General features: G+C 39.3%; 2 protein-coding genes across 3 annotated transcripts in view; both read left to right on the top strand.

Annotated features, from left to right (window-relative positions):
* Positions 1–613: 613 nt before the first annotated feature.
* On the top strand, positions 614–3,802 carry esm1 (endothelial cell-specific molecule 1). The gene is made up of 3 exons (XM_086153048.1): positions 614–1,105; positions 3,028–3,171; positions 3,253–3,802. Exons 1-3 carry the CDS (start codon positions 625–627, stop codon positions 3,324–3,326), a joined length of 699 nt encoding a protein of 232 aa, XP_086009174.1. The 5' UTR covers positions 614–624; the 3' UTR covers positions 3,327–3,802.
* Positions 3,803–16,906: 13,104 nt separating this feature from the next.
* arhgap24 (Rho GTPase activating protein 24) overlaps positions 16,907–25,545 on the top strand; it is a 76,324-nt gene continuing 67,685 nt past the window's right edge. The window contains exon 1 of one of the 2 annotated variants that reach the window (XM_086151985.1): positions 16,907–17,307. The gene's annotated coding sequence lies outside the window, so the exon portion shown is untranslated. Of the gene's footprint in view, positions 17,308–22,179; positions 22,248–25,545 lie in introns of those variants that run through there. The other variant, XM_086151986.1, reaches the window with a different exon arrangement.

The following is a 25,545-nucleotide window of genomic DNA, read 5'->3' as shown; positions in this document are numbered from 1 at the left end:
AGATAGATAGATAGATAGATAGATAGATAGATAGATAGATAGATAGATAGATAGATAGATAGATAGATAGATAGATAGATAGATAGATAGATAGATAGATAGATAGATAGAAAATAAAAAGGAAATTTCTATGCTTTTTCTCCATCACTGACACAGATCCAACTGTGTGTGCGTGTGTGCGTGGGTGTGTGTGTGCGTGTGCGTGCGTGTTACTTAGAACTGAAATGCTCGGAAAGTCTTTTTTCCAGATTCATATTACTAGATTAAATATTATATATTTCTTCAAGTTGTGTATTATATTTTATGTCTGTGTGTGTGTCCGTGTGTGTGTTGACACAAGGGAGGTAAAACCTTAAACAAACTCCTACAGACCAGAAAGAGGAGCTCAAAAGGAAACCAAAAAAAAAAACACAAAAACAAACAGACAAACCAAAGATAAGTTGTGACATCAGGTCACACGGATTTCAATTCCTGGATGGCGGCGCGGGGCTAATTCCACTTCCACGCCGGATCTCTAAAAAAAAAAAAAAAAAAAAAAAAAAAAAAAAAAAAAAAAGGGGGGGGGGTGGCTGGCAAAAAAAAAAAAAAAAAAAGCCGGAATGAGGAAATTGACGAGGGCAAGCCATGTGCAAAACAAACTTGTTCGGTCCTGATAACCGTCGAACCCCGGAGACGCGCAGGTCACTCGGCTCAGGTCTCCCAGAGAAGCCGCTCATCTCCATCCTCCTCCTCCGCCTCCTTCTCCTCCTCCGCCATCCTCTTCCTCCTCCTCCGCCTCCGGCTCTGCAGATGTCTCTCCTCTTCGTGACGATGCTTTCCACGCTGCTGGCGGGTGACGCGGCGGCGTGGGGCGCCGGCGCGAAGTACGCGGTGCATTGTCCCGACGGCTGCGACGCGGAGCGCTGCGGAGCCGCCGCAGCGCAGCAGCGTTGCGCGCACAGCGTCCTGGACGACTGCGGCTGCTGCCGGGTCTGCGCCGCCGGCAGGGGGGAGCACTGCTACCGCACCGTGTCCGGCATGCACGGCGTGAAGTGCGGACCGGGGCTCTTCTGCGAGTTCTACAAGGACGAGGACGACTACGGAGACGAATACGGCGTTTGCAAAGGTAGGATTTGTCTTGTTGCTCAACCGCTTTGCTTTGCGCGCTGTTGAGTGTTGTAGTGATGATAAGGATCATTATAACGTGATTGAAAGCGCCTCACTTGATCGTCAAGGACACCGTGCAGAGAAATTTAAAAACAATGGAAATGAAAAAAAAAGTGGCAAAGTGTGGGGGAAATAATATACACACATATGTATAGAGAAATACATACATACACATATTAAAAAAAAAAAAGAACTGATGCTTTGCACCAAATACAGGATTTCATTTCTGTGGAGGTTCTCAGTCATCCAGGTCGTGGTTTATTCTTGCCCAAATCTTCTTTTAGTAGAACTGGACGTGGTTTTATTTCCCTGAAGACATATATAAGTACATACATATAAAAATAAAAATGAAACAAATAAAGAGTAATGCTTTGTTGCACCTAATACAGGATTTCATTTCTGTGGAGGTTCTCAGTCATCCTGGTCATGGTTTATTCTTGTCCAAATCTTCTTTTCGTGCAACTGGACTTGGTTTTCTTTCCCCGGAGACATATATAAATACATAAATATAAAAAACAAACAGTGATGCTTTGTTACACCAAATACAGGATTTCATTTCTGTGGAGGTTCTCAGTCATCCTGGTCATTGTTCATTCTTTTACAAATCTTCTTTTTGTGGCAACTGGACTGTGTTTTCTTCCCCTGAAGACATATGTATATATAAATACATACATATAAATAAAACAAACAGTGATTTTTTTTTGTTACACCAAATACAGGATTTCATCTGTGGAGGTTCCAGTCAATCCGGGTCATGGTTTATTCTTGTCATATTCTTCTTTTTCTGCAACTCGACTTGGTTTTCTTTCCCCGAAGACATATATAAATAGATACCTATAAAAAACAAACAAACAGTGATGCTTAGTTACGCCAAATACAGGATTTCATTTCTATGGAGGTTCTCAGTCATCCTGGTCATGGTTTATTCTTGTCCTATTCTTCTTTTCTTGCAACTGGACATGTTTTTCTTCCCCTGAAGACATATATAAGTACATGCATACACATATAAAAAAATTAAACAGTGATGCTTTGTTGCACCAAATATAAGTTTCATTTCTGTGGAGGTTCCCAGTCATCCAGGTCACGGTTTATTCTCGTCCAAATCTTCTTTTCGTGGCAACTGGACTTGATTTTTTTCCCTGAAGACGTTCGGTCCCCCTCCGAGAGGCTTCTTCAGTTCAGCATTACAGTATTACATTGTTACTACGCTGCCTTTCGGCGACGCTCGGGCTGTGACTCCAGTCACATGGTATCTGTCTGTCATCTGAGGCTTTTAAAGTAAAACAATCGGTCATCTGCCGCGACCGACCCCCCCTCCCGAAAAAGGCCCTGTTCATTATCACGTTATTATCCTATGAGTCCGCAGGGTTCGGTGCTGTTAAAATCCGTTATTCCGAAAAAAAAAAAAAAAATCGTCATTGACGTAATAATTGGCAGCAACACCATCATTTCTTCATTCGCACAAAGTCGATATATTGGCCGATGAGCAAGCAAAATTCCCCCAAGCGATATTGTAATAACTTTTTTTTTTTTTTGTTTCGAACCTATGGTTGCATTTTCGGGGAATCCGTAAAAACAAATCTTTGATAAAATCTTTTTCTTTCGGGTGTTCCCTGCAGGAATCGACACAGCGAATCCATCTCTATCTCTACCGAAAAAAGTGATATTTTTAATTGTTGGCTCAATTCTCAGCTATTTTCTAAAATAATAATAACCAATCATAAGACTTAATGGTCCGGCATTATTATGCACACCCTATTTATGATATTTCTGAACCTTGTCACATTATTGTGACATTTTAGACATTTATTCCGTCGTTGGTTAATGCAGGCATTTACGATTCTGACACGAAAATAATGTTTTCCTCTCTTTCTTTCGCAGACTGCCTGTACGGGACGTACGGAGTGGAGTGCCAAAAAACGTGCAACTGCAAAGGCGGCATATGTGACAGGGAGACGGGCGCCTGTCTCACCCTCAAGTTCTTTGCCAAAATTGCCAGCAAACTCAAAACTGAGCCGCCGCCAGGTATTTACACGTTCATTATTGGCGAATGATCGGGTCGCGGGAAAAGATCTGAAAACTGAATATTTAACTTCTCATCTCCAGGGGCCGAGGCGGGTTCGGGAGAGGTCCAGAACTCGGATCAACTTTCCGCTCCGAAGAGGCTCATCCCTCGCTGACAGGGGCCGGCGTCCGGAATCCACCTGTTCAGTGTGAATGTAGCATTAACTTATAAATGAACTGAAAGATATATTTTATTATTACGTTACGAACGCAGAGTTTTTTTTTTTTGTTTTTTTTTCAAAAAAATACGTTTGGAAGTCTCGATTTGATTTGTGCGGTCGTCGGTCGATGTCTTCGCCTCTGCTAATGACACCTCTGCTTCTGTTTGTCGAGCTTTTTGGTATTTTGAATAAAATCCGATGTTCTCTCGCTCGTGCCTTCATTCATCACTTTCAGCAAATGAGTGTAAAGATTATTTTCCAGTGTTGTAGACCTTTTACATATATGTATATATATATGTATACATGTATACTAAATATTTTCAAGTTCTGCAGGGTTATATTTTTTGTTTTTCCTTAAAAGTGGCCATGGAAACACTGACATTTATGTGAATCTGAAGAACGCTTTTGAGATTAAACCAAAGTTATCACTGGTCATTGTTACTTGTTTCTTTCATGTGTTTTTCATTGGATGACCCGTATCGCAGCTATTGTACTTAGTAAACAGTCAGCACGACAAATAAATGTGTTTAAATAAGCTGGTGAGATTTAGCAGGTAAGTTGTATCTACAAATGTGTCAAAACTAAGCGGCAATCGAAGCTGTACGCCTAATTCCTTCGGTGGAGGTTATAGTTCTGCAAAAAGTAGCATTTCTGCTTACAGTCGTCTTCCAAATGTCGTCCGGGTCCTCGTATATTTTATGAAGTTGACTTTCTCCAAAAAAAGATCGTCGCAATTCCTGATCATGTTCGGTGAAATAGATATCGCAATATTCACAAATGACTTGAGAATCAGCACGGTACTGTTTAAAATTAGTGAAAACGTCTTAGGGAGAGAGAAATATTAGAAGTAAAGGTGAAATTTTTTTACAATTATAATTATGTATCACTGCATTCTTCAGTGTTTTCCGAAGTCTGTAAAAAATATTGAATACTTTAGAATATTTGGTATATAACATTGACATCTGGGACAATGGCTGAATACTGATACTGAATCCCAGAATACATAAAGGCCTGCCAAGTTTATGGATATTATTCAAATAAGTAGAACTCCATTTACATTTCTGCTCCTTTTTATTTATTCTTAGCTCTTACCTTCCTTTTGATTTTCGATTCATCATTTTTTTTAATAATATTAATATATTACTATATTTGTTATCATTATTTTATCGCTGTATTTTAAGTAAATTACATAAGATTTAATATCTTTTGCAAACCATTCATTCGCTTTTTCCGAACTTAATTCCCAATAAAATTGGATATTTAGAGATAAGACACAATAGAAAAGCAACTGATCATTGTAATGTATTTATATGTATAAATTATATATAATTATAATATATAAATGTATACATATAACTATATATATAATATTATATAATTCTCTCTATATAATATGTTATAAATAAATATATAAATAATATATAATAATTATTAAAATATATAATATATTATGTATAATATACAATAATATATATATATATATATGTCATTCTTTTTTAAGGATGTTGTTTTCCAAACAGCATGGCACGCTTAGACTTCTCTCAGGCGTTGCTGTCTTGTTACCAAGTTTTTTTTAAATGCGTGTCATGTATTACTGATGTGGGTTGAGGGTCGGATTAAAACATTTGTTTCATTTCTGGAAGAAAGTTGCTCCGAACGGAGACGACGCGGATCCAAGTCAGCGTCGGAAACCTCTGTTGAAATGATGGAAATATGAACGTTCTCATTAAAAAACATGGCTCTGGTGGTCATTTGCAGAAGAGGAGGTACAGATAGGAAGAATTTACCACACAAAGGCGTAGGAAATGGGATGTGAGAAAGGTAGCCGAGATGTTCGGAGAGATGTATATCTTCGGAGGTGGCATCTTCGTTCCCATGACGACGGGAAAGGAGACCCTTGAACGCAAATGCGGAAATTCGCCGAGAATATACCAGCACACTTGACTTGCAGTCTTGGAATGCCCGTCTTTCCTTCGTTCATAAATGGCAAAAGCCCCGTTTCCCATGAAGCAAATCTGTCTTAGTCGTGGAAAAAATACTTTGGAGACTACATTCATTTTATTTTTCTATTTGATTTATTAGCTATAAGACCAGCCAAAGCCTGTGTTTTGCCTGATAAAGCTTTATTAACAAACATGGAAGTCAGTGCTTATGGTGCTTGGATTGGCCACTGCTATTTTTGAAGTCATGACAAACTGGCGTTTTTGAGAGAAAATGCTAAAGAGTCATGAATAAAATGATTCCTTTCCAGAAATAAATTTGTTTCTCAGACATTATAAATCTCTTTATCAAGCTTTAGGCATATTTAGGCTCAGTGTCACTTTAAGAAACAAGTCTCCTTAATAAATCCTGATATTTAAAAGTGATAAGTGGGCTTGTGGGAAAATCCTTCGTGAGAATCTTCGAGAATTACTTTAACGAAGAAAACATGGTGAGGAAAAGTCTCACTTGTTGTGATAAAAAGGATAAAATGAAGACGTTGAAGAAATCGGGGGAAAACACATGAGCATAACATATAAGAATAAAAGTTCATAAAAAGTCAGTGTGAGTCGAGGGGCCAATATCATAAATTTGAGGACAGATGGCTGGAACAGGTGAGATATTTTATTTAAAATATCAAATAAAAAATAAAATGAAATAAAGGGCTAATGTCGCGTAACCTTAACAATTCGGCGACTTAAAAAAAGAATAACGGGACTTTAGTAATTGCCAAAAAAAAATGTGAATTGATTGAAATCCCATGAAACGATGCTTTTAAAACTCATAGACAGATTTTGCAGGACTTTTTTTGTCCAATAAATGAATTAGTTTCCGACTAAATTATACTGTCCCTAACTTTCAGTTCTTAAGCCTCTTTAGAGAGTATTCCTGTTTTTTTTTTTCAAAATAAAAAACATGCCCTCTCGGAAAGTTCTTTAATAGTCACGGTGCATTTAACTTGATTACGGTTTGTTAAAAATGCACAGAAATTACTTTCTGCAGATTGTGGCAGGTTGTAACTTCACGGGATATTTTTAATGTCAGGGTCATCGGGAGCAAAGCGCCGGGTGTTATCCACCGTCAAAAAGCGTCCACGAATTGAAATCGCATCCAGAGTTCAAGCTGCGTCTCTGTTATTAGCCTCACCTCTGACTCTTACTGGTACATGTTTGTCCCGTATGCAGCTTGTTTATTTCCTGTGCTTCCTGACACCTGTGAAAATGGCCTTTCTTCCTGTTGTTGTTGTGTCTGCCCCGGACAGGAATTCAAAGCAAACCCTTTTTTTTTTTCCCTTTTTTTTTTTTTTTCAAGTGACACTCCAAATGCTTGGAATTTATAAGTGACACACAAATGCAATATCCTGTCTTCTTGCCAGGAGTGATAGGACACTTCCTACCCACTTGAACACTTAAATTCCCCCCCCTAAATCACCATCGGCACAGAAAAAAACCTGCGTGACACAATATTCTAAAGGGTCTTATTTAGTTATAAATCCAAAAAAATAGGGTATTTTTGAAAGACGACAATCAATATCAACAAAAAAAAAAAAAACAAAACAGATCCTTTCATAGCAGCTGCAGGATCTTTGATTATGTTTTGCAATCTGCAACTCTGCACCGCACGCGCAGATTTTATATTTTCTGAAATATATTCAGCAAGTTTTCTCCCCGAAGTACCTGGAAGTGACACTTGCATGCACAGAGATTTGACAGGTATGGGAGAGGTCTGTGTTCGTAAAAGCTCGCATGTTCCTCTCGGTCCCCTGAGAACCGACGGGCCGAGGCCTTGCAACCAAACAAAGGACCCTGGAAAATAACAGGAAAGCGATGGTGAGAAATACCCTTTATCTGACTCCCCGAACACGTCACTGCCGCCTCCGCAGAAACAAAGGTGGATGAGCGGAGTAGTAAATAACACTGATTTACTGCAAATAGTCCTGCTGGTATTTACAGGCCGGCCTTGTCTCAACGGGTTGTTTATTGTAGCCGCCGAGTGATGAGGCAAGACAACATGTAAACGACGCCGGGGAAATCGAGAGATGCGACTGATTGGACTAATTGCTGGAATCAAAGCTGAGGTTCATGAGAACTGTCAGTTTTTTTTGTTTTTTGTTTGTTTTTTTTCCAACCCAGGAAATCGGAAAAAAAGCTATTTTAACGCAGGAAAGTTCTCAAGTGTAATATAAAAAAATGCTGGTCAGCTTGTGCAAACTGTGATGCTGCAACTTGTTGGGGTTTGAAAAAAGTTTTTTTTCCCTTTTTTTCCTCCTGAAATAAAATAGTTACAAATTAGAATTATCTTGTCGTGCAGCGAAATCGACGTGACTGAGGGGATGGAGCTGAGAAGAAAGCGTCCAAAATCTTTGAGCAAAGGAGATGAAAAAGGATGCCACGAACAGATATAAAATTAAAAAAAAAGGCATTGTTAAAAATAAACCGGGGATTAAACTATGAACACGAAGCTATTTTTAAACACAAATACATTTATAGTTTTTGCTTGCTGTCGGATTTATGCTAATCGTTCAAAAATTATACAATGAATAAATAAAAATACTTTTCATCCGAATCATGTGACGTCAAATAGAGAAAAAATTCCGGTTTAAATCTAAAAAGGACTCCAAAGAAAACACCCATTTGACCATTTTTTTTTTTTTTTTTTTTCCTGACAGCGAATCATTATAAAATGAAATATAAACGATTTTGAAGACAGTGTCGAAAACCTTCACACAAAGGAGATTTTTCAAAAATAATATGATGAATAAATAAAGATACTTTTCTTCATCCGAACCAGGTGACGTCAAATTGAGAAAATATTCTTGCCTCCAAAGCAGGGCAAGATTGTCGACGGTTTACGGCCTAAAATCTAAAAAGGACTCCAAAGAAAACACCCATTTGAACACGTTTTTTTTTTTTTTTTTCCTGAGGGGGAATCATTATAAAATGAAATATAAATGATTTTGAAGAAAGTGTCGAAAACCTTTAAGCAAAGGAGATTTTTCACAAATGAGATGAGAGATGAGATGAGAACAACTTAATTTATCCCGACGGAAACTGTTATGCCAGAGTTTCAAGCAAAAACATAACAATAATAGATAATAGCAGGAAGGAGGGAGAATAAGAAATTCAATAAAATATAAATTGTCAAGGTTAAGGCTATCAAGTGTTTTAAGGTCTTAAGTACAAAGATTTGAAGATTCCCTGCGGCTGAGGGAAGAGGAAATAATGTGATGAATAAATAAAGATACTTTTCTTCATCTGAACCAGGTGACGTCAAATAGAGAAAATATTCTTGCCTCCAAAGCGGGGCGAGATTATCGCCGGTTTACAGCCTAAAATTTAAAAAGGACGTCAAAGAAAACACCCATGGATTGTTGTTATCTGTTTTGATATTGCGGTCCCGCCGATCCCACGCCATATTGTTTTGACACGAGTGTCGGATGGTCGCAGATGGTCGACCCCCGCAGCGAATCCTCCCTCTTTGGTGTTTTTAATGAAGGAGAAATCAGGATGGGTGTTGAATTTCATGTGAAGTTCTTCCAGAGAGCGGATTCACTTTTCATTCCTTCTCCCTCGATTCCAAAATGTATTTTTATCTCCAGTCGACTGTCTGAGATTCACTTTTTAGAATCATCTATAAAAAGATATTCTCAGGTATTTGAGCAGCGTCGCTGCAGACGTTTTGAAGCTGACCTGAAATGCAAATTCAAAGGAGTAAGATGACCGATTTTTCCGGAATTTGTTAAATCTGATGATCCACGAGCGACTATGGGCTACTAATTGTCACTAAATAGTATATATCGGTAAACTTAATAAACTCTTGTTTGTCCAGTGGTGCTGTAAAAGGCGTTTACACCAAAAATGTCAAACTCTCATCTCCATGTTTTCCAAGCCGCCACTAGAAAGCAGTGTTGCACCGGCTGAGAGGATGAAGTGATTTCTGCTCCAAATAGTGTTGATTTCTTTGGCAGTATCGGGGCTTAGGATCATGAAATCAATGCAAAATGTGAAAAAAAGAGAGTTCATGTAACATATTGTTGGAATATTGAGGTTGAAATGCTTTTTATGGATGTCACTTTATACAGACATAATGTCCAAAATGACTCGAAAGACGACAAAATAATATAGAGGGTTTGTGACGTTTGCCTCTGACAAAACTGTCCGCGTCAGGAAAGATTCGCTTCCTCTTTCTATTTTTGGTCTCCTTTCGGGGTCAGAAGCCACTTTATCACACAAGGTGCCACATATTACCGAGCTTTCCCGGTTGTTTTTAAAAAACTCGATCCCCAAATTGCTCGATAATCGTATGCTGGCATTTATGTTCTTTCCAATTTAGCCTGTGTTGAATTTATCCTCAGGGGACCCCCGACCCCGCCTGTAGGGGTCACTCTGAGCTTTTGGATCTTTACCTGGTTTACGCCGGCTCGCTGCTACGTCTTCCAGTGGTGGGCAGTATAATGACACATGTTGAAAACAGTCTGAAAAAGCGATTTTTAGTATTATAAGATATGAAAAAAACAAGTGTATAGAGCAGGGGCGGGCAAACCACGGCCCGCGGGCCACATCCGGCCCGTTGGTCTCAATAATCCGGCCCGCCAAAGATCGGTTGTATCGGTACAATGATATGTCCTGTTAACAACTGCATTTTTTTTTTTTTTTTTTTTTTATGTATTGTATCTTGTGGTGACCCGGCCCGTCGGTCGAATTTCAAAAGTCAATAGGGCCCCTGAGCCAAAACGTTTGCCCACCCCTGGTATAGATATATATTTTATATATATTTAGATTTTAATGTGAGCCTGGAAACCCATTCTACTGTTGGACTGGTGCAGGGATCGGGGGAGAAAACTGGAGAAACGCTTTATAAAGATAAATTCCAAAGGGCCCTTTATGACTTATATTTGTATTTTTGAGTCAAATATGACTGGAAACCGCAGGTTGTTTTCTTTCATTTGAAATTTATAAAGTAGTTTCGGTTTTGTGTTTCTATTTAATATCGGTTGATTTGTCTCCACTTTTGCTTATCTTCATGTATTAGCTTTAAAACCCAATGATAATTTTACCCATTTCGGGGAATGCACATTAAGTCCCACCATCCGAATGATCGTGATCTAATTTGAATTTGTGTGTAACAGCTGCAGCAGATTCTGTGATAGTTGTACAACGAATGCATTTTCATTTCCTGATACTTTGTGTTTTTCCAATTTGCACTTTGTAAATCGCGGTATCACAATATGACATCGTTATTGTATATTTTATCAAAAGTGTCCATGATTTCAGAATCCTAGTATTTTAAAGGTTCGATTTGGAAAATACTTTTCGTTCATTCGTTATTTATTCTGCTTATCTTGCTGTTGACGGGGCCATCATGGAAACATACATTTTTCACACATCTGAACTTCCCGCTGGGAGGAAACGGGAGAGAAAATGCAAACTCAGGCACAAAAAGGCAGAATCAAACCGGGGACCTTTTAGCTGCGAGGCAGTAGCGCGATAAACGGGAGGGAATTCATATTTGAACGTACGGCAAGACGGAGCGTAAGAATCCAGTAGCATTCGAAAGAAATAGTCGTACTATCAGTCTCGATGCATTCCACCAGTGTCCAGCGGGAGAGGTTTGTTCAATCCACCGGCCTCCGCAATCCGTCCAGAAGCCGCCGACCGTCCGGACCCTTTGACCGCGACGCCATGAGAACTGCAAGACCGGAGAAAACCTTTCGGTCCCCGGTCGTCTCCTCCGTGAAGATTCACCCGCTCCAATCTTGTGACTTATCTCCGGTCCGATAAGGTCCCCCGTGTTGCCTCTTGGGAGCCGATGCGGCCTCGGTTTGTTTATAGCTTTCCGCCTGTTACGTCACAAGGTCACAGTGTTTCGTGTTCCAAATTCCACATCCTGCAAATATAATAAAACATGCTGAAGGACAGCCACGGACAGATGGCCGCGGGTCGTCTGTTTGCTCTGCACATTAGTCATTTAATGTGGTGGATTCGCAACGCCAAAATAACTTACCTTCTGTGAGGTGATTATATTTTAATTGGTCGGTTCGGATGCGACTATCAATATGAGCATCAAGACAAAATAGCACAGCTGCACAAAAATTAAATGATTATAGAAATTAATTTTAGCATTTTTTTTAATGTATTTTATAATATAATATAATATTTAAAATACAATCTAATACTTTTTATAATAAAAAATAAATACTAACTATTACATTGGCTAACAATAATTATATGATTTATATTATCATTATTATCAACAATACTGTATACTGTATACTGTAATAATGTATTAATCAATATCAATTAATATAATTATCAAATAGAAATTAAAATGGTATCTATTATATAACATTAACTATTCAATATTATTAATGATGCAAATTGTTATTATTAACAATAACAATAATAACAATATATTCAATTATTATCATGTTTATTATTATTAATAATAATTATTCTTATTATTACTTTACTTTATTATTAAATTAACAACAATATTAATTAAATTAGAAATAATCATAAATTAAAAATTAAAAATTAAAAATTAAAAATTAAAAATTAAAAATTAAAAATTAAAAATTAAAAATTAAAAATTAAAAATTAAAAATTAAAAATCAAAACAGTATCTAAGCTCCAAGAAGTTAGAAAGGACAACAATCAGAACATATTTCCAAACATTTTGCGTTGCTTTTATTTTTCAGGAGAACTATTTCTTTCGGAACATCAAAATCTGAAAATCATTTTTGTCAAGAACAAAAAAAATGTCCTCTCAAGGACAAATCAATAATCCTTTCAGTCGATAACATATTGGAAGACATGATATGAACTCAATAAATAGATAACTAGTTAAGCCAGTGTCACAGCAGTTGATTCTGATTGGTTGTTATAGAAAGTGCGAAGACTAAACTGAAGGTGGGGAAAAAAAAAAGTTGCAGCCCTGCTGGTGGTCAGAGTGACATCTCCGGAGTGAAAACACTCCCAGGACATTCTTCGATTATCGGCGGGCCCGATATCAGGCTAGAAGTCACGTTGGAGGGCGGTGGCGGCAGAGAGCGGGGACCCGGCGAGGACAATCCCGTTGGTCGACGTGTCGGAAAAAAGAAAAGAACACGGGGGGCCCGAAATATATAATACCCGATTTTTCCCGCACAGCCGAAGGAAAGCACGAGTGTATCAATGAGGCGTCGATGTGGCCCTGAATCCCAAACATCTCCGCGGCAGAGAACCTCCCTCAACACGGGGGGGGAAAAAAAAAGCTACGAGTGAGAAGCTTGTCTGTAAAGATCATTTCCGAAATGTTGTCAGGCGCGCAATGACGGGCCGAGCCTGTCAGCCTCTTCCTCTGAAGCCGTTTTACCGCATTCTACCTCAACGCTCGGTGTGATTTAGAAGACGAGGATCGACCGATAACCAGCTTTTGAAAACGCCGGAAACTAACAGCAAAGCTTAAAACCATTGGTTTTCTTCTTCGTTTTCTCCTTTTCCCTTGAGGGGCCACCACAGCGAATCAACCTTCTCCATCTAACCCTAATCTCTGTAGCCTCCTCTCTCACACCGACTACCTTCATATCCTCACTCACTCACTATGTCCGTAAATCTTTGGTCTTCCTCTAGACCTCCTACCTGGCAGCTCCAATTCCAGCATCCGTCTACCGATATATCCGCTATCCCTCCTCTGAACATGACCCAACCATCTCATTCTGCCTTCTCTGACCTTCTCTCCAAAACATCTAACATGAGCCGTCCCTCCATCCTGGTCACTCCCAAAGAGAACTTCAACATCTTCATCTCCAGCTCTGCCTCCTGTCTTTGGGTCATTGTAACAGTTTCCAGTCCGAACAGCATCGCTGGTCTCACCACCGTCTTGTCCAGCTTTCCTGATAATCTTCTATTTCAAGGATCGGCAACCCTTAACACCCAAAGAGCCATTTGGATCCGTATTCCAAGGAAAAGAAAACACCGGGAGCCGCAATTACTTATTGATGTCCTAAATAAAGGTACCACTGCATGTATTTCTTTTTATTACCTTTACACTTTGTATAAACAAGTGTGTAGTGTGTTGCTTCTGAAATTCACAAAGTATTACGGAGAAAATTAAATTTTATTTATGTAATGAACTTATTTTGAGCTTTGGGCTTTCAGAGCGTGTAGCGGAGCCTTGAGCTGAATTTTAAAAATAAATCAGGAAAAAAATCACCGTGTCAGTAAACAATGAAAAGTAAATATTTGCAAAATATCTTCATAAATATTTATCTCACACGGTTTATGGGACTTCTGCTCCGGAACTTCAGCGCACAGCATCTGCAAATCGCGACTTTACCGGCTGGCGGGTATACCGGCTTCCGCGAGTGTGACGTTATTTTGAGCGGTGAAAAATAATAAATATCATTTTATGTAATATTTCAGGATCACAATAATCTTCCAACTTAGAACGAAAAGTTAAAAAAAGGAATTAACACAAATGAAATACAATTCGATTAAATATTTAGAATTTATTTTCCCAAGCCACTCGGAGCCGCAGTGTAAAGATAATGGGTTGCCGACCCCTGGACTATCTCATCACACCCCTGACGATTTTCTCCACCCATTCCAACCTGCTTGAACCCGTCTCTTCATCTCTTTTCCAGACTCTCCGTTACTCTGGACTGTTGACCTGAAATCGTCCAACGTCTTGATCTCCGTTCCCTGTAGTTTCACTCCTTAAAACCATAATCAACCAAAAATAGGCATTCAATTCCAGCCTACTTTACTCACATTGTACTGTCATCTGTACAAAAAACATCAAACTGGCATCACATTACATTACATCACATTACATTACATTACATTACAGTCATTTTATCCAAAGCGACTTACAAGATGTGCAATTCAGTCACCAAAGATTTGAAGTACCTGTGGTCGAAAGTCAGAAGTGACCACTCAACCAAATAGCCGTCTCATCACCTTATACAAACATATATTTATTTCATCCTTTTTTTTTTTTTTTTTTTTTTTTTTGCCGGGAGGGTTACGGGTTAAGTGCTATTAGTAGGGTAATGTTTGGTGAAGAGGTATGTTTTCAGCATTATCATTAATGTTGTTTCTTCATTGCTCAGCATTGGCACAACCGGCCTTCATTCATATATTCGTTATCTGAGAGAGACTTGAGTCCATCGCCGCCGTCATCGGTCGAGAGACGGGATTCCGTCGAAATCGAACCGGGGGAGTTCGTTTGCTGTGAGACAAAACCGCCAACCGCCACCGGCCTCGATATTTTGCACATTTTTTTTCATCTTATCTTTGTTTCATTCGCCTGCAAAAATCCCCATCATGAACAACGACATGTTTCATGGATTCGGTGCAGAAAAGGGGATCAATTACGCACATAATAAGAAAGATTGTGTCCTCGATGGAAAGTTTAAACGGCGCTTGTTGTCTCTGCAAATGTCCCATCCATGTAGCGTCATGAATCACGCAACCCCCCGGTAACCCCGCAGATTAGAAGGGCCTGAAATGAAAATCCGTCCAGATGCCTTCGGGGGAAATTTCTCGAGTGCCGTGACAGAGTATGTCATCAATCCAGACTTCTCTCCCGCCTTCGCTGTCCGCCGCCTGCCACTCCATCAATCGGATCAATACATAATGTGTTGGGCGAACCCCGGCACCGCCATGGCCAACTCGGACGAGCGGCGCTCTGAATCCTCCGCCTCCGCGTTCAAAGTTTCTGATTTTTTTCCACGACGCCTCTCTATTGATCTCAAGCAATTTTTTTTTTTGTTGTTTTTAAGTCGTGTAGCGCTAAGCGGGGACGGAGATGACAGAAGTCAGTTGGAGCCGAAGCCGCCATGTTGACTTTGTCACTCGGGATACAAGTTACATTACATTACATTACATTACATTGCATTTGGCAGACGCTTTTATCCAAAGCGACTTACAATAGAGGACATAGGGACTGCAAATACACTTGCAAATACACGATGCACAGGAAATATACAGAACAGGAAGCTTGGGTTAGTGAGGGTTTTTTTTTTTTTTTTTTTTTTTGGACAGAGACACACAAACGTACACACACACACACACTGCATAGCCTAACTTGCTGCCAACCTGATCTGGGGCATCAGCGCAGTGAAAAGTCCTGAAAGAGAAACGTTTTTACCTGTTTCTTGAAGGTTGAGAGAGATGATGCTAGTCTTGTTGCTTCTGGGAGTTTGTTCCACCACTGAGGTAGTAGAACTTAGGAGAAGTTATTTAAAAAAAAAAAAAAAAAAGCTAGCTTGGAGAGTTTTTGATATCCTTATTTTTTATTGATCTAAAACACTGGGATCAGAATCAGAATGTACTAGTATTGTAGTAGTGTACAATATAAATATTGGTTTTACTACTGATATTACAAGTAATATGAATATTTTCATATAATATTATATGTATCTTATATTCATATTAATATTATTGTGGATATGAGTATAATAAATAGCATCCAAATGTATTTTTTTTTATTCCGTTTTTTGGGATGGGATGGATAAATTCAATGTCTTATTGGTTTGTTTTTAGCAGAAACAAATAAAAAAAGACATCGAAATGCTACTCGGCTTTGTGAAATATTCCATGCTTTTCGGTCAAAATGAGTCGCTTAATGACGTGATTTTCACGTTTTGTTAGATTAAAGAGTGGAACCTTATTTTAATATATGATTGCACCAAAGGACCTAATGAATATTTCATTAATCAATGAAATTAATCACACTCAAAGTGTTTTCCTTCCTATATTGTATAATTGATGACAACTATAATATATTGTGTGATTGAGAAATACACTATTTCTTTGTTTATCCACCTTTTTTTGGTGTTGCTGCCCCTATCATTTACCAATCAGGGAACCAATAAAGCACATCTATCTATCTATCTATCTATCTATCTATCTATCTATCTATCTATCTATCTATCTATCTATCTATCTATCTATCTATCTATCTATCTATCTATCTATCCCTGATAGGTTCATCTGTTGCAACTCCTATATTTTCCTCTTAACTCAGCACAAATTTCACTTCCCCCCCCAAAAAAAAGAAGTCTGTGCAGAGAAATGGAATTGGAAGAATCTCGTGCCCTTCGAGAGACTGACAAGTAAACAAGATGCACTTTGCACTTTGTGTGGCCGCAGCTGAACTCGCAGCAAACCGAGGACGCAGTCAGTGAATAAATGTTTGTCGAGCCGCAGCCGTGCGTACGCGCCGCCGTGAGGTCATCTCAAAGCTCGCCTCGGCCTCGGGTGACCGCACAATTGAATATATGCGATCAATAACCGATGTTATGAATCGGGGCGTCGAAGGTTACGGTGACCTTTGTAAAATTGCATTTCGGGTAAAAAAAAAAAAACGAAGTTCAAGAGGGGGAACTCGCTGTGGGCTTAGAGTCAGTGACACAGCTTGGGTAACTTCCTGAAACAGTTGCTCTCGCTTTCTTTTTCTCCACCTCTCTCTCTCTCTCTCTCCCTCACACACACACACACACACACACACACACACCCTCCCTCTCTCCTTCGTCCCTCCTCCTCTCTGTAACCAACACACACAGTCCTGTCAGACGGAGTGTGAGTGTCTCACCAGCCAGGATGACTGGAGGAGTCAGAGCTGCATATGCTGCAGTGCTGGGAGTGTGTGTGCCGGCGTGCGGGTCCGTGTAGGTGTGCGTGCGTCCCCCCTCACACACACACACACACACACACATATGCATGTGTGACTGTGCACAGAGGAGACTTTCTCAGCATGCATGCGGCGTGAGCAGTCACAGGAAAAGTTCATCACAGCTCATTTGAGCCTTGGCTGCATGTGAGCGTCTCCAGCAGAGGAGCAGCAGCAGGGAACTGGAGTTCAACTTCAGCTTCTCCCAGAGATCTTTGTGCTTGTTCCAATATCCCGTGTCTGCATCGGATACAGTATCCGTCGGAGCCGAGAGGATTCGAGGAGCCCGATCATATCAAGGGTGAGTGTAACGCTGATATTCTTCCAAACATGCAACCTTGAATGCACCCTTTTTTTCTTCCTAACCTGGATGCCGGTAATGTCACGTTTCGTTGTTGTTTTTGTTGTTGTTATTCTCGCATCCCTGCTCGTTTGTTTGGTTTTTTTTTTTGTTTTTTTTTTTGCTCCAAAGATCCAAAGTGGGCTCATTATGTAAATTTAAGGAGTTTCCACACATTGCACTCTGCATAGGGGTTTAATTTATGACGTTGCACCCCCAGACAGCGAGGACATATGATTCATCATTTTGTTTTTGGATTTGATTGACATGAGAGCTACTTGTTTATTGAGACAAGATGCATTTTCAATATGCTGTGAAAACAACTCAAACTATGATTAAATCCATTCATCCGCTCATTTTCACAATGCGATGAAGGGAAAAACATTTTGGTAAAAAACTTTATCGACATACATAAATACCAGGAAAACATATAAACAGCAAACATGACTTTTCATTGTATATTTATTCATCTATAATTTCATATAAAGCCTGATCTATTTATAAATGCAATTTCTGAAAGTGCTCTGTGATTTCAAGTTTTTGAAACTGGAAAAATTATAACCTGTAAAAAGACAGAGAGAGAATCTAAGGCATGTTTTTTTTTTTTTGTTGTTATATGTGGATGTTTCCTACTCGGGCCTGCTGAGAGTCAACAAACTCTAAAGATGATGTAACGGCGTTTCACAGCTGATGTTGGAGCTTTTTGCAACTCACACGGAAATGGAAAAGGGCATTATAGCAGCGTGTTACCTTTTCCAAGACTCTTTAATTTAACGATCGTAGACCGGCTACTGGAAGAGGAGATAGAAAATGTGCTTTCTTCGCCTCGTTGTGTAAGATGCCACTCCCATTTACTTAAAATATCTAATCAACAACAAGAAAAGGGGAAGTGAAAGAAGATGCGGAAAAATAAGATAGAGATGGGAGAGTCCAGTCGGGTGAGCTTGCAAGTAGTGAGAGAAAACTTCCAAGTTTGTATTAATGCATTAATCCAAAAATAAGGACCGTGAACGCGACGGAGACACGACCTGAGGTTGAAGGAGGAAAGATATGATGATCCCCTGCTGCCGGGAACGGCGGCGGTGCACAGACTGTGCTGCCGGAAAGCCAGAGATCAGGTTCCCCGTGTCAGTTGCTGCACCGATATCTGTTTATTGAGAGGGGAAAGAATAGAAACAAGTGTCCCTAAAACTACACCAGTTAGAATTCTGTTTATAAAATTGGAAAGTCATAGAGCCTCAAGGGAGCAATGTAAAAGATTTTAGCTTCGTCTTTCATTTCGATCAGGGGTGTCAAACATCAGCATAATGGTTGCCGCATGTAACGGTAACTGTATAAATGTGAGCTAATGTAAAATAAATGTAACTATCCTTAATGTTATTGTCATTTCAATCCAAAATGTTACACATGCATTCGCATCTTTCTTGAAACAACCTTCCATCGGCATCAACTTTTCTCTTCCTGGATATTATGGGAAAATCTGATTGATGCGGATTCACTGCAATCCGATAGCGGGATGCTATTACGCTGCGGGATCGGCGTGAATTGTGGGAAATGTAGTTTATGGTCAATGCACGTGTTTGACTTATTTACTTTAAGACAATCTGACTTTTTAAGATGTTAAGACAGGCCGCAGAACGTGACGTGGCGAGCCGCATTTGGCCCGCGAGCCATGCGTTTGACACGTATGATTTCGACCAGGGGTGGGCTCAGGTGACTTTTAAAATTTGACAGACGGGTCGCGTCAGCACAAGATACCATACATAAAAAAAAAAAAAAAAAAAAAAAGAATTTGCTTTGAAAATAAAACCAGCTTGGTTTTGAAGGGTCCAACGTTTGCTTGCATTTCATTCACAAACCAGTTTTTCTCTTGTAATTTCACATCCAGCTCATTCATGTGCATCAGTATGTCCCCAGTAAAGGCTAAATTACAAATCTCCTGAGCTCCCACATTCATTGACCCAATCATTCAATCATTCACATCAAGTATGAATTCTGTACTAATCTTCGGCAGGCCGGATTAAGAAGACCAACGGGCCGGATGTGGCCCGCGGGCCGTAGTTTGCCCACCACTGATTTAGACTGATGCAAATATTAAGTGGAAAACATTGAGGATTACGCATTACTTAGTTACTTGGGTCAGTTTAGGACAGGATGGAGACAGCCTGGCTGATGGAGGGTAATTCAATCCCGCTGCCATCATCCTTACATTTCAATTATTACAATTATTCCCCGTGGTATCCAATTAAATCAGAACAAAAAAGCATTGTTGAAACTTTCGTTTTTCAATTCGTAGAGAACAACTATTTATGTACCAGCCTCACTATTATTGTAAAATATTTGCCCGTTTCCTGGCAACAACTCAGAGGGGAGCATCGTTCAAGCACACGGAGATTAAAAAAAAAAAAAAAAAAAAAAAAAGGATGCTGTGAAAAGCCAACCGAGGTGAAGGTAAATTATCTCAATAGCCTCGGTGGTTGGTTGCAGCAAAGGTCATGTTTCCCACCTCCGCTATGGTTGAAGGCGGCCTAACCAACAAAACACACCCAGATGAGGAGGTATCTGGTCATGTATGGGGTGAAATGTAACAAAGCGTCCATCATCTTGAGTCAGAACTTCGCTGAGGACGCAGCGGGAATGATGATAGTTGCCGTCCTGTCGTGTCCGGAGGAAGAGGCACCGATAAACCCTGGGCTTTGGTGCAGAAATTTCAGAGCTGCTGATCTGGAAACGCTCCTACGGTCCCGCTTGGATGTTACCCAGATACCCTGTTCGCTGCCACACCTGCCCTGTTCAAAGAGAATGAGAGTTTCTCATTGATTTGTCTGCGTTTGGCCCAAATCATCAGCGCGAGCCAGTGAAGGGGGGCCACAGACGGGATTCTATTTTGTCTGCGCTTCTTTTTCGCATCATCAGGCTTCTTTTTCGCATCATCTTAATTGGAAAAGATTATTTGGCCAATTCGAATGAATCGAAGAGCATTGCATAACGCCGTCTGGAATAGGTTCTTTTGAAAAGGTGCCCCTTGAGAGCGCTAACAATGAAACAACTAAGTTGACGCTTTGGCTTTGACAGAACCTTAATATCACCCATAATGGGATGCAGACTGTTGGAAATGTGAAAAAATGGTTTCAACAGAAAAGTTTGAGTCTAAAACACTGAGCCGACAGGTCTCTTGTGTAGTTGTCTTTAAATCATGATGAACTTAACATTGTAAGATGATGCAAACACATAAAAAGAGATGGTGTGTGTTATCTTTTAATAATAATAACAATAATAATAATAATAATACAACTACTACGATCAAAATAATGATAATAATAATAATATTAATAATTACAATAATAAAAAATACCATAATTGTAACACCATAATAGTATACAATATTAATATTAGTATTTATATTCATATTGTAAGTAATATGAATATTATCATATAATATTATGTGTATCTTATATAAATATTAATACTATTGTAAATATTATTATCATACAAATTAATATATATTATGTATCAAAATTGTAATAATATTATATATTAATATATATAAAATGTATAATCTTGAATTTTAATATATTAATATAATATTATCAGGGGGTATAATAATATTATATTATTATTAATATTGTATACAGCTCATGTTAATTTCATAATATTGTTATTGCTACTATTATTATTAATTTGAATCATCACATAATATTAATACTATACAAAAAGGGCATCTATATTCTCCTCTTACTGTAAAATGCATGGCAAAATCCAAAAATAGAAATGTTGCAAGCACATACTAAATGAGCCGGTTTGCCAATATGATTTATATCAAACCGACATTTTCAAAAGGCCCAAAAGCAAAGTCAGTGCAGGTTCCCCCCGAAGTTGCACGGCAAATAATGTTTTCGGTGCAAAAGTAGAAACATTTTCCACATGTTGCGATTCCTCGCCGCGCTTTGAAACGCGTCACGGAGGAAATCGAATTGGGAAAGACGACGACGACGACGACGGGAGGAGAGGGATGCGTCACCGTGAGCCGTGACGGAAGACACACATGGTGCCTGAATCCGCGCGCAGACAAAATAGATACACGACTCATCACATTGATTCATACAGGAAAGCCTATTAGCCTTCCAGCAGCAACAGCAGCTTCTTTCAGCATTTAGAAGACGCCCTCGACCCCCATCCTCCTGTTTCTGTTTCCATCAACCCTCTCCGACTCTCGAATGCTACTCTCACGACCCTCTCGCAGCGTTAAATCACGATAGATCGGACGTGCGCGCGCGCGAGGCCGTGCCGGCCCTTCTCCTTTCACATCCTCTCCTGCGCGGCGCTGCACACGAACCCGTGTTCGGTGGCTATATATCAGGAGTGTTACGGAAACAGAGCGCTCTGGAGGTTACAGCTTTGGTAGCACGGGGGTTATATTTGTCTTTAGCACATGGAGGTCACGGAGGCCCCCGCCGTGCACGCTCTGAGAGGGGAAAGCTTGCTCAGGGGGTATTTAAAGGGGTTACGGCATGGAGCGGCTATGCGGAGTTCATGTTCTTCTTTTGTCTTGTTTTCTGTCGCGGGTACCGTTTTTTTTTTTTTTTTTTTTTTTTTAAGAGCGTATTTAGCGACTCTCTGCAGATCTGCGATCGTTTTTTCGGTAATGAGACACAGGCGGGGTTTATGTCATCGCCAGGTGGATTCAATCAGCTGTCAAACATGCTGACTTGCATTCACACGGGAGTCAGCACATTCCCTCTGTCCGGCGGTCACGTCTTAACAGAAAACTTAATTGGCGCGGAGACGTCGTAAAAATGACTTATTGACAGGAGGAACAATATATCACCATTTTGGAACCGGGATCTTTAGCAACCGGTTTCTGCGGCAACAAATAACGGACACGCGGCACCAACCCGGAGGTAGGATAGGGGTATTCGCCCCCTTTTTTTTTGTTTTTTTTTGTTTTTTTTTAGCAGACATAATTTAATTGCAGCAGTATAGAAACATGAGCATCACACTATGTTGCATCACTGAATCTATTCTGTATTTCCTCCCCCGGGACCCTTTCTCGATTCATACGTTCAAGGAGAAGTAGTCTGAATAATGTCACCTGGGAGGGAAATTTTCTCACTCGGCTAGCCAACTGAGATGCTGGAATAAATTAGTTTTGAAGCCGCTGCCACAGACTTCGCACACACTTCTAGGCGGACAGTCTTTTGCTCTGCAAAAGTCCGAGCTCTCGTGGAAGACTTAGAAAATCTACAAACGCAACACCGGTGTTAATATCTTGTGGAGTTTGTGGAGTTCATCACAACTTAAAACGTAATCTCAAGAGAAAAACAGACAAAAGTAACAACATGTCTAATAATGATCATCTCATATGTGTATATATATATATATATATATATATATATATATGTACATATGTGTATATATATATATATATATATATATACGGGACTGCCTCAGAAAATTAGAATGTTGTGATGAAGTTCTTTATCCTCTGTAATGCAATTAAAAAAACTTTTTTACGATCTTCTAATATTTTGAGATAGGATTTTTGAGTTTTCTTAAGATGTAAGCCATAATCAGCAATATTAAAATAATGAAAAGCTTGCGATATTTCAGTTGATTTGTAATGAATCCAGAATGTATGAAATTTTTGTTTTTGTAATTGCATTACAGAAGATAAAGAACGTTATCACAATATTCTAATTTTCAGAGACACTCCTGTGTATATATATATACATATATATAATAAAATCACACAAAAAAATCACACAAAAATTTTTAGAAATCAACATTTATTTTTTCAAGCTGTTTATATATATATATATATATATATATATACACAGCTCGAAAAAATAAATGTTGATTTCTAAAAAATTTTGTGTGATTTTATTGTCGGCACATTCAACTATGTAATGAAAAGTATCGACCAAGAATATTTCCTTCATTCAGATCTAGGATGTGTTATTTTAGCCTTCCCTTTATTTCTTTTAGCAGTGTATATATGATATTGTATCTTATTTTGGGGGTTTTAATTGACAGATGTAGTATAAACGACCCCCTGCCGGTTCACAGTGAGGTTTCTGGGTTGTGTTTTGTCCGAAGGCGCCGCCCGGGCCGGTCAGGTGACCGTGGATTTAAACTCTTCCTCCTCGGGAGTAAACGCGAGCGCTGTTATGATCCGGCGAAGCGGCTTTTCTGTTGCAAGCGCCGCTGACCTTTTCATCGTCTGAGGAAAGTTGGCAGGGGGATTACCGTACGAGCGCGGCGGCCAATGTCGAACGCAACAGCTGCTGAAAAAATGTAAAACTGGAGACGGGACTGGAGACAGATGGTAATGGTGCCGTCTGCCATGTGTTAAAGGACGTGAATGAAGAATCCATATCTGCTGTTCATCAGTGAATTATTAAAGCTCGAGGCACTTTATATGCTATACTATGACAACCTTAAAACCTTAAAATAGAAATATAATTCATGGTTTATATATATGACTACAAAAGTGGCACAAATCATGTTTGGACTGTGATTGGGCTTTTTTTTTTTTCCATTAATCCATATAAACTGCTTCCACTGATGTATTATGAAGCAAAGTTTCAAGTTATATTAGAAATTGCTTAATGGGAAATTGCAAAATAAGGAATCCCTCTTGAATTTTGAAATCAAAAAGGCATTGACTCAACAGAATGCGGCAGATTGTACAATATTTGAATGCGAGGTGGGTAAAAAGCGCCGCTCAAAGCCACGACTCCTGCGGCAGAAAGAGACGCGAAATAGGCTCATAAATTAGCGCGCAGGATTTGACGAGGGGACGAATGAATAAGGACCGTCTGAGACGGACGTAAACAAAGCGACCCGCTTCGAAAGGGACAAATTTTAAACATTTTCCTGAAAATCCGGAGCAGGCTCTCGGACGGAAACCTGGCCTCGGCCTCGTGAGAACATGACGGATCTTCGCTGGCACAACTTCAATTTCCCCGATGAATGAGCCGGACTGTTGTCTTTCCTCCCAGGCAGCTCATTTCAAACAAAGACATGTCAAACAGCAGTCGGAGCATTTTGTGTGCTTTTAGTCTCAGTAGTAACCCATAAGGGAGCAAATAGTCTGCGCAAACATCAGCAAACTCCTGATGCTGTGAGACCAACTCCCTGTTGACCATATGGTCTCAAATATCCGATTTTTTTAATCGGTTTTATTCTATTAATTTTTCGATAACCTCACAACTTTGAAAATCCTCCGTATGGAACACAGACTGATTTTACTTGAGGCGAAATATCGTGAAATTACATTTTTAGAGGCAAAAGAACGAGTTACTTCAGAGAAAACATCCAGTGCTAACTCACCTTAAATCTTAATTAAACTTGATATCAACCCAAAGCGCTAAAAATGACCTCCGATACCACGCGTCTGCATTTAGCGACAGAATCCAACCGGTTTCAAAAAGATTCGACCTCTCGTTGGCATTTGTGCTCGTTAGTTTCCCCTCGAATTTATTTGTTTATATCTCTTTTCCCCGGCGGCCGCGCCACAGATGTGATGCATCCTGTTAAAATATGATAGTGCATTCCGCAAAAAAACTCTCGGGGAACGATGCGCGCTCATTTTAACTGTACGGCCAGCGTTTACGGCCGTGCGTTTGCATGTGATGTGTGTGCACGCGCGTGCACGTTTGTGTATTGGAATGAGGCCTGTGTTGTTTATTGAGCTGTTGTTTATACTGAAGGTCAGGGTGTCACTTCCCACTGCTTTCTCAGAATAGTCGAAGGTCTCGAGTGCACTGTGAGAAAATTCCGAATTTTTTCCGATTTCGGAAGTTCTTGAACGCTCATCAGCTTTTTGAATAACGTTTCATGGCTATTAATATTGAATTATTAAATAATATTATAATTACTATATTCATTATATTAATATAATAACATCAAAGTATTATTAATATTAAATTATACAATTATAATAATATTAAATAATAATAATAATATTAATATAATGATTTAGTTTAGTTTAAAAAGTTTATTAGGACGGTGTACAATTACATTAAGCACAGAGGCAGAGATGTTTGTACCAGATTGTAGCTCATAGCTTATTTCCATCTGTAGTCCTGGGAAGACAATACAAATAAAAAACTGTACAAAAAGACAATATAAATAAATAAATATACAATTAGGCAATAAAATATATAAAATACACTAAAATAACTATACAATATATAA

The sequence above is a fragment of the Fistularia commersonii genome, chromosome 9, assembly GCF_037954325.1.
Source record: "Fistularia commersonii isolate RoL2024-O1a breed Wild chromosome 9, RoL_Fcom_v1.0, whole genome shotgun sequence".
Classification (NCBI taxonomy): Eukaryota; Metazoa; Chordata; class Actinopteri; order Syngnathiformes; family Fistulariidae; genus Fistularia; species Fistularia commersonii.
Note: the sequence above shows the minus strand (reverse complement) of the source record. Positions and strands in the feature narration are given on the sequence as shown.